This window comes from Diuraphis noxia, unplaced genomic scaffold (genome assembly GCF_037042655.1).
Source record: "Diuraphis noxia isolate RWA-SAM2 unplaced genomic scaffold, SU_Dnox_SAM2 contig0002, whole genome shotgun sequence".
In the NCBI taxonomy this organism is placed as follows: domain Eukaryota; kingdom Metazoa; phylum Arthropoda; class Insecta; order Hemiptera; family Aphididae; genus Diuraphis; species Diuraphis noxia.
This window is the reverse complement of record NW_028301712.1, coordinates 24,223,734-24,234,768: the sequence shown is the minus strand read 5'-3', so window position 1 is coordinate 24,234,768 and position 11,035 is coordinate 24,223,734. Positions and strand designations below refer to the sequence as shown.

At 30.5% G+C, this 11,035-nt stretch overlaps 1 protein-coding gene across 1 annotated transcript in view; it reads left to right on the top strand.

Moving 5' to 3' along the window:
* Positions 1 to 5,390: 5,390 nt before the first annotated feature.
* Positions 5,391 to 11,035, top strand: part of RapGAP1 (Rap GTPase activating protein 1) — a 201,603-nt gene continuing 195,958 nt past the window's right edge. The window contains exon 1 of the mRNA XM_089221747.1: positions 5,391 to 5,635. Within this exon, the coding sequence (XP_089077873.1) occupies positions 5,445 to 5,635 (191 nt within the window). The 5' untranslated portion in view covers positions 5,391 to 5,444. The remainder of the gene's footprint in view (positions 5,636 to 11,035) is intronic.

Here is an 11,035-nt window from a genome sequence, read left to right as displayed (position 1 = left end):
ACATTTGTGGTAGAGAACTGACTGAATAGGTACTAATTTCATTGAATATTCTCGCTTTCAATATTCTTTTTTAGAATTCTATGTAACCTATACATATATCATATATATAAATCGGATTTGTATGTTTGAATGATTAGATTACTACACTGGATGTCTATTGGTAATGTGCTGATTGCTATAATGCCAATATATAATCATTAGTGTAGCCCATGGTAAGTAAAAATAATGCAATTTGTACAGAAAGTCACTTAAATAATATTAACAATCTTAAACGAAAAACCGTGGGTATCGTATTTTTCTCTCTCTCTCTCAAAAAAAAATATATAATTAATAATCAACTACATATTACAAATCAATATAGCTGACTTAGTTTATAATAGGTAGTTCTAATATAATATACCTATTATCTATCAGCTATTATTATTTATCACTTAAATTATTGATTTAGTTAATATTGTCATATTGAGAAATAATTGATGATGTACAGCTTTGAGCATCATAACTGCCAACTGTAGTCTGTATAAGCACTAAGCAATCTTAAAACTAATAATTTATAATACATACCAAAGCTAAAGCTGGACAAGTGAAATACCTTTTTTTTTTTTTGACTTAGTTAACTAAAAAAATGTAAATTAGGTTTAAAGTTAAAAGAAATTTTTAATATTTAAAATGGAAAAGAAACAACATAGTAAAAGATCAGTTAATTTTTTACCGAATTCTTAGAAGTGTTGCTACAAATCTATAGTACTACAAGATAATTCGATGAAAGGTCCCTATATATACACAAAATAAAAATGCAAGGGTTTTTAGTAAAAAATAATACATTATGATATATAATGATCCAGTGACGTACGCAGGATTTTACATTGGGGGGGGGGGGCTTGAAAATGGATTTACCTAGTGATATCCTTGAATTAGAAACACCCTTTTATATATGTAAATATTTTTTTTACCTCTGATTTATTAGATCATATATGTTGTGAAACATAAAAATGGTGTACAGAACAACTCTAATACCTCCTTAAAAATTAATAATGAAGATTTACAAAAATATAAGTATAAATAAGTATTCTTATAATTATGAATTTGGTAATACATCTAATATTAGAAATTATTAGTCTCCGGTATAAGGTTATGATTTAATAAAAACTACAATGACTGTAAATAGTGTAAATATATTTTAAACTTATTAGACTGGACTAAATGTAGGTATTTTATTGCCCATTTTGTTGTTTAAACATTTTTATTTAGTCCAATCTAATAACTGTAATCGCTTAGGTGACGTTTTTGAAAATTGTTGTAAAACTTCCAAAATTACATAGATAACAGATAAGTATAATAACGAAAGTCGAAAATTTATCGGAAATCGGAATGTTGGCTATTTTTATAGATTGACGTTGTTCGGATTGTTGGTAACATAGTACGTTCGGTTGTAATCATAGATTATAGATATCTACATATCTATGGATTATGGTCGTCATCACAATTAAAGATATTAATTATAGTAATAATATACAATATACTAATACATGGTATCTTAGTCCGTGGTTGTAATAAACTGGGAAATACACACTTAGATATATACTAAATTAAATCGTCGGTAGATTTAAAAATAAAAATAATAATAATAAAATAATACGGGCAATGGGGGGGGGGGGGCTTCAACCCGTTAGCCTCCCCCTTGCGTACGCCACTGTAATGATCTATATGTTTATTATAAGAGGAATTGACAGTAAAAATAATGTACATACCTATATAAATATAAGAGCAATTTATTAATAGAAAAAATGTTTTTCTGTTTGAAAGGGAAGCAATCCAATGGATAATACACCTTAATCTTAAGTCTTTATTAACTGAAGTTATAAATTATTTAGGTTGAATTTTGTTAAGTACATTTTTAAAATATCATGGTACTGAAATGTCTCTTTATACGCGTCAGACAAGGTTATTTGGTGTTATCGTTTTGAGGCTTAAACAGGGACGGATTGGGCCATCGGGAAATCGGGAAATTCCCGATGGACCGCGTGCTAACTAGTTGACGGGGCCGCTGCATGCGCTACCAAACTACAGCTGTAACCTGTCGCAAATTAAATTTTAAAATTTATAGATTTTCATAAATACGATTTTAAATTTTATTCATATCAATTATTGCAAACTAGAAAGCAATAAGTCAATAACCAAAATATGAATAATAAATATTACCAAAGTCTATGACGCATAATATTATTATATTGTATAACAGGATAAATTTAACAAAAACTGAATAATAATTTAAAGTTATAGCAATAATTCTAATCAAAAATAAAACAATCTCCGTGAACAGTAAATCTACAAATAATCTGATATTCCGTCTTCGTTTTGTCGCCCCTCGGCGGGTAACGACGACGAATTTATTTTAACAATGCAAGTCGGCATGGAACTGTAGTCTGAACAATAAAAATATTTTTATTTTAAATTTAGATTATTTATAATATTGTAATAAGTAGTATCGAATTGATATAATTATAAATATACATATTAGTTTACCATCTAAACATGGGGCCGCTAAAAAGTTATTTTCCCGGGCCGGTCCAAAATTCCAATCCGTCCCTGGGCTTAAAATTAATTTGTTTGAGTGTACCTAATTGTAATTTTCTTTAGAAATATATATAATTATATATATTATACAAGAATATTATTTTGATTTATATTCAAATCTAGAAAAAGTCTATAGAGACCAAGTATATAAGCACTTTGGTTTGAATAAATGTATTTTTTTGAGGGCTTGGATTACCTAGGTATGGGCATTTATATTGTATATATTTTAGATTTAATGAATTTAAATAAGAATCTTGTTTAGATTATCTTTATTAGATCATTTTAGGGAAGGTAGATTAATTTTAGTTTGTAGTTTAGAATATTTAGGTACTTCTAATTTATAAAGTTTGTAGACTGTAGTTGTATAACGACAACAGTCGATATACAATATCAATAATAACCTAACAAAATGCAATATTAAAGTTCTATAAGTACGTTAGGCATGACGTGATACTCGTATATGCATGGGAGTAGTATTTTTTAATTTATATTTTAGGTTATCTATCTAGTATATATATAAAGCAATTTGTCATCCGGAGAGATCATCACCCGATCACCGTAAAGCCAAAGCCACAGGGCAGATCTGCTTGAAATTTTCAGGATGAAGTATTATTATAATTTCACCGAGCTTTTAGAAAAGATTTTTGGAAATTCAACATTCAACTCCTTAAGGTAAAATTAAGTGGTTGTAAGTATATAACAGTGGCGCTATCTATCAAGCAATATTTAATAATATTAATATTATATTTATTTATTTATATTATTAAACTATTATTATTATTATTATTGATTAGAGGTTATCACTGATAATATAATATATGGGCATAAAATATTATTTATTATTCAGTTATTTTTTTCACTCTCATTTAAAAAAAAATGTCATCTATTGAAGCAATTGCTGTGAATGGAATGTTATTGAGACATCTCAAATAGTTGTACAAATTATCGGCGATGGTGCATGCCTTTTCCGTTCAATTTCCTTTCATTTATATGACTAAAGAAAGATGCCAGGAGATTCGAAATACAATTGTTGCGTATATCTCTGATAATTGGAATACCTTTGTTAATATATAATTCATACGGTGACAACTTTTCCACTGCTGAGGATTATGTTCGCGGTTTGAAAAATCCTACTGTCTACGGTGGTTGCTGTGATTTGTTGGGAAATTAAGGTGCCATATAATATATTCCATTGAATGGCAGAAGCGAGGCCTACCTCACGCACACATATTATTGCTATGGTTGGAGAATCGAATATCATCAGATATGATAGATAAATTCGCGTGTGCTGAGATTCCGAACCCAGTTATAGATCCTTTATTGTAGTTATGAGATAGTAAAGGTTAACATGATACTTGAACCATGTGGAGTTATGAACAGAAATTCTCCTTGCATGAAAGGAGATGTGCAGCAGCAAACGTTATCCAGTTATCCTCATCAAAGAAACTCAAAGAGGAGAAAATGGCTATTCAAAATTTAAAAGGCGATCTACAAACGATGGAGGTTTCAAAGTGAGTATTAAGTCGATTTACTTGGATAACAGGTGGGTTGTTCCATACAATCCAGTTTTGTTGCGTACTTTTATCGGAGTCGGTAAATTGCGTCCCCCAAAAAAGGTCATAGTTATATACAACGTAAATTGCGGCCCATCATGTACCTACTTTTAAAATATACGTAAATTGCGTCCCGGGTATATTTGAAATGTACGTAAATTGCGGCCTGGGATATTCCGATTTCCGATGTACAATTTAAAGATAAGTATTAATCTTTGAATGATCGATTTAAATAATAATAATATGTTCACTAATATAATATATTACTAGCAGTCAGTGTGCATTTGATCGAAGGCGTTATTTAATAACACATTATTACTGATTGTTAATAATATATTTTTTAATTAAAAACAAAAAAAAACAGCATAACCAATATTGATACAATTATATTGGCAGCCCTAAGTCTGAAAAATGAGAAGGAAAATACTGATTTTAATATTATTGATAAAAAATGTTTGGGTAGGTAATAAAAATTATACCCAGGCCGCAATTTACGTATGTGCAAAATATGCCCGGGCCGCAATTTACAGCGACCCACTTTTATTGCTCATATAAATGTTGAGATAACCAGTTCAATAAAGACAATAAAATATGTCACAAAAGGTAGCGATGATCACGCCGTGATGTTTGGTTTAGGAAAAACTGACAACACAGAACACGGTAAATGTTAATAAAATTTGTGTGTAATTTAAAATTTAAATTGTGTATCCAACAGAAATATTATTTTTAATTGTTTGTTCTTTATTTTTTTGATTTTATACTCATAATTTGTTTTAGAAGTTGGATCTAGATAGATCTCCTGGACCCCCACACGAGTATTCTCATTAGGGACCAGTATTTCATATGTATAATATGAATTTAAAATAAAATAAAACAATAAAAATAAATATTACTATAATACGGTGGCATCAATTTTTGCTACACACCCTTATTAGCACCATCGAGATTTGCGCCTATGATAGTGTCATCGCATCGAGTCACCGTGCCGACACTCTTATTTCGGGCGCAACACGTAACTACTATTATATTATTATTTCATAACGTTTATCATGTACATGGACGGCCGATAAGCGGTTGCCGGGGCGACGGCGCGCGCGATATACGTAGGTACCGCAGCCCAGGGCCTCATTTATTTGGCGCGCCGCCGCCACCAGTGGCATCGGGACCGGCGACACGCGCGCATACACTACACCCGGAACCACACGGGGGAAGAAAAAAAACACAGTTCCGTCGCTGACCGACGGCGTCGGAGATCGTGCGATCCACTAGTGGGCCACGGCGTCGGGGAGTGAGGGGGGGCAACAGGTGCGCGGAATGCGGCGCCGAGACTACAACGATGCCGGCGAACCACCGGACGCCCTGGACTGGGACCTGGACCTGAACTTGGAGCTGGAGCTCAGGGACGACCAACAGTCCAGGCTGTACCGGTACCTGTCCGAAGGGCACAGGCCCAGATACAGAAACGAACAGCCGAGGAGGGCGGCCACGGTCACGTTAGCCAACAGGTCAGTCGGTCGACGACTAAATAAAATGTTTACCTTATATGATAATGTCACGTAGTAAAAATAAATCGTGATAATTATAATTATATTATGGGGTCTATAATATATATTATGCATTAAAAACCAACCGAATATGTGCTAAAAAAAATCTTAAATATGTGTGCTATAAAACGTTGAAATGTACATGAAAAATAACAAATATGCATAAAAATATATTTTTTGAACATATATAATATTATAATCAAAACAACATCTTTAAAATTATGGAACTCTACTAGAAATATTTCTCTACATTTTTTCTGAAATCTGAAATAATGTCAATGGTGAATGGTCGTAATCGAAATTTTCTTAACTTGGTATACGTATTTTATTTCACAGATTATTGAACTAAGGTATAAGATCTTTTGGAAAACCGTTTATACCTAGGAGTATACCTATTAATTTATTTTGATTTTAATCGAAACTATAAAAATTTAATATTTTTTTCTTATATTACAGAATATTATGTAATTCAAAAATGTCTAAACAAACATCAAAATATACACTAAAAAATGAAATATACAATTAAAATCGTAAAAAAGCCCTTAAAATAGTAAAACATATATAAATATCAAAATATGCAAAAATATGCATTAGAAAGTTTCAATTTTTAAATCGTTATGTTTTGAAACAAATGTTATGCTCACTTAGTAATTAGTATATCATACAATCAACCAGGATAAATATATAAATGCATATTATAGTGATAATGTATATTTTTATTATGATGACATTTTATGATATCATTCGGGTTGGGTTACTTACGATGACTTTTTCGAATTTTTTTTCTTTTAACCATAACAATGATATTGCAGCACTTCCGACCTGATTGCACAAATATTGTATAACAGTATCATATTATAATATAGATTTATCATCGATAGTTCGATACCTATTATTTACGGCTTTATATACATTTTATTCTTTTCATAATATTTTGGAATTATTTATCTTTGTAGGTTTTGGGAATAAAGGACTTATTGAACAAATAATTCAATAAAAAAATGGCATCTTTTTACAAGATATAATGATATGTAATATCATCAAACTCTTAATTACTTTTAACTAGGTAAGGTGATGGTATCACCATACTCTTATTAATTATTACTATTGAATGGTTTATCACCATAAGGTAATATTTGTTTGCATTATTTTTATAATATTTGATGTCATAAAAATATATATCCTAATACTATACCTAACCTTTCATATTTATTAATATTATTGTATTTTTGGATACACATGATGAATTTCCTCACATAAATACATAATTCATTTTTTTTTTTAAGAAGATCACACGAACTGGCTCTTTATTTTAATAAAACTATTTGATTTCCCTCTTATTTCAGTCGATTAATCGAATATTTTTACTTAAATTATTGATAATTTTATATTTATAAAGGTATGAATATAAGTCGATTTTTATAAACAAATTTTTGTTGTTCCCGGTTAAGATATTTTCGTGAAATCTTATCCAAGACCATACCTCAACCAACCGAAAATGTATTTTGATTACAACTTTGCTTTAAACATACTATATTGTACTATCAAATGTATGCATTTTATTTTATTATATATAGATTATAATATGTATATATGTATTATGCATAGATATTTAAGATACCTATAATAAACAATAAACACTGATGCTTGTTGCTTAATAACGAAAGAAAAAAACAATCATAAATACAATTTCATCGATTTGTATTACAATTGTTAATTATTTTTATCCATAATAAAATTAATCTAATAATTAGAACAGTATAAAATATTGATTATTGATAATAATATTATAACGTATTTATTTTACGTATAACCAATTAATATGAGAAACTTAAATTGCATGTTATAAATTATAATAGTTATATATTTTTACATACAATAATAAACAAAAATATTTTGAAAACTTTATCGTATAGCTATAGTAGGTACACGATAATCGATCATTAGATAGAATATGATCAAATAAATCGATACATAAATATATAACTATAATTCGTGAATAACTATTTTAAAGTATTTTAAATTAATAAATTCAGTGCTCCGATCAGATTCAAAATATTGATTACTTATTTATGTTTGAAAAAATTATTTTTCTTTAAAATTGTCATTTTTGCAATCAAGATTTTAAAACTCAGAAAACTGTATTTAAAAAATATTGTATGAATACAACATTATGTAGGTACTTACAATTTATTAAAGTGTTAAATACTAATAATACATGTTTAATGCATCCCATAATGTTATTAAGTTATAATATTTACGTAACAAATTTAGTTACATTGAAAAAAATTTTTATGTAAACATATTTTATAAAAGTGTTAATATGCACATATTTATATAATATTCATATTTTATAACATAATATACTATTACGTTTTTCATCGTTTTATATATACGTACATATGTAACAGTTATTCAACATATTTTATATATTCTTAAATAAGATTTTCTTCAAAATAACCTTGGTATAGGATTTATCATAATATATTATAAATAAAAATAAAATAACGGAACTACTGCATTTTAATGATATGTTTTATAATCTTTTCAATGAGAATATTATAACAATAATGTATGAAAAATATTTCCAGTTTTTTCTAAAACCATTCTTAAATGTCAATATTTAATTAATTTTTCAAGGTTTGAGTAACCACTATCCGCATTTCCTGTTAAATAATCTTAAATCGGTAACATCGACGTCCGATGATATCGTTCGACGTTCAGTACGAGTTTTGTCATCGTAAACACCGTTTTATTACTCTAGTTAATTTTTTTTTTTGATAATTTAATATAAAAATGACAAAAGTAAAATGTTCGATAGCGAGTCGACTGCGTGCGTTTGTACAAGAATTTGGACATAATATTTTTTCCATCGACAGATTGGTGTTGTTATGTAAAATATGTAACATGAAAGTTATTTAGAGTTTTTAGGTCATAAAAGCATTTTTTTGGATTTTTTAGGGCATGAAAATTCCTGTCCTAGTTATAATATATATCATGTAGTAAAGGCAGGATCTATTATAATAATTATTAAAAATTATAAAATTTAAAGATAACTATAAATTTCTAATTTATATTTTATGTAAAGACGGCTAGGATCGATCCATTGTAATTATTGTAAACCTATTATTTATTATCTTTACACTAATTTTTTATTTTTTTTTATTAATTAATTTTTCCGCGGCAACTTAGGCCATTGGGAAGGGGTTGGTACTGTAGGTTTATGGATAGGTGTGTTACACGTGGGTGAGTTTTTGACAGAATTTTTATTGGGGCACCCGTAGGTTTCTACTATGCCGCGGAGTGGGGGATGGCGGCACTTGTTCTCCGGACAGCGTGTCTTGCCCGGAGAAAGATGTCGCCCGATGGTCGAGGATCGAACCCGGTCCGTCTGAGCCACAGCTGACGCATTAGACCGCTCGGCCACCTCGTCCCCCTTTACACTATTATAACGACGGTTGTGTCTTGTTACATAATATACAAGTAGCCACCTAGCTTGTGTACTTTTAAATCTAAATTACTCATAATAATGTATATAATAATATTGGAACTTTTAGTAAATATCATCATACTATAGCTACCTAGTACCTACCACCATAGTCCATAATCAACATATGAATTTGAGTGATACTTTTTTCATTCATATGGCATATTATTATTAATTGATGAAAACTTTTAAATAAACATATATAAAACTATAAACAAAAGAAAAGACTATAATCTATAAAATAAATATAAAATAAAATATAAACATAACATATAAATACAATAGAGTGACTGCAACACATCTCTTGCTCTAAAGGTGGACTTTTAGGGTACTAAGCCAATCGTGGGCCTCGCTGTCTCCTTGGTGAAGCCCTACTATCCCTCCTTCATACTTTGTAAGAGGGCATACCTCTGCAACGTGTTTGATGGTTTGGACCTGCTCACACTCACAAAGTGGTGTATCTACCATTTTCCATTTATGTAAAAGGAAATTACATTTTCTCTATTCTGTTCTAATTCGGTTTAGAGCGGTCCACATCGCCCGTGGGAGTTCAAAACCTGGGACTCCCTGTGTTGGATCGTTGACGAGAAGGCCATTTACGACGTTTTCATCTCTCCAAATTTTCTTCCACAAATCCTCCGGAACATCTGTTGTACTCTCGATACACCAAATAAGGTGTCTAGATTTCAATCGCTTAAATGGCGCATCATATATGTCGTTATGAAATGGGAGGTGTGTCGAGTTCTTAATTTGTTCTAGTATTTTTTTCGTTGCTGCATATCTGCATATTTCTGGTGGGGCTATATTTGAAAGTACCGGGAGCCACTGCACCTTCGTTGACCGAACACAACTTGATATTATTCTCATTGTATTCAGAGGCGCCGACTTTTAGATATTAACACGGGGGCAAACTCTTCTATTAAGTGAAAAAAATTCTATACTTCTATAGTATGCTGTAGTTTGCTTACCGGGAGGAGTAATTACCAAATTGTCCCTTAACTCTATTTTAATACTCCTCTAGGGTGCTATAAATATATTTGTTTATAATTTATAAATAATATTATTTGAATTGAAAATTTTTAGTTTATATACTATAATGGTAATAAAATCAGTTCCGTCTCTATATTTCGGGAAAAATTTAAATGACTGATGTATTTTTAGACAAAATATAAAACCAAATAGTAGTGAGCGTCAAGCGATCTATAGTATTTATAGATCATATTTAGGTAATATACAAATATACAATCGTCGATGTTCTAATGAATATTTTCATGTTATAATCTGGTATTTTAACCAAATAATTATTATTGTACACAACAGGGCACGGGGGAGAAATAATACTTTTGCCCCCGTTAAATCAATGTACGGGGGCGATCGCCCCCTTTGCCCCCGCGGAGTCGGCGCCTATGATTGTATTGTTTAATTCCATCACATCTATTTTTTTTGTGTGCGCACTCTTACCCCATACTGGGGCACAGTATTCCGCAGCACTATACACCAAAGCCAAAGCAGAAGTGCGAAGGACATTTGCCCTGCACCCCCAGTTTGTTCCGGCCAGCTTACTGATAATATTGTTCCTAGTTTTTAGTTTGTTTTTTATTCCTTCTAAGTGCGGTTTGAAGGTTAAAGTCCTGTCTAACTTTATTTCCAAGTATTTCGGGGCGTCTTCTCCTTGTATGTTAACTCCCTGAACCATTAAGTTTAGTTTTCTGATTCTCTGTTATTTAGGTGGAACGCAATGGAAGTAGTTTTGTTTGGGTTGAGTGTTAGGTGCCATGACTTAAAATATGTTTGTACTATGGATAGATCCTCATTCAGTATCTCTTCCAGTTTTTCAAACGACTCGGCTTGAGCTACTAATCCCACGTCATCTG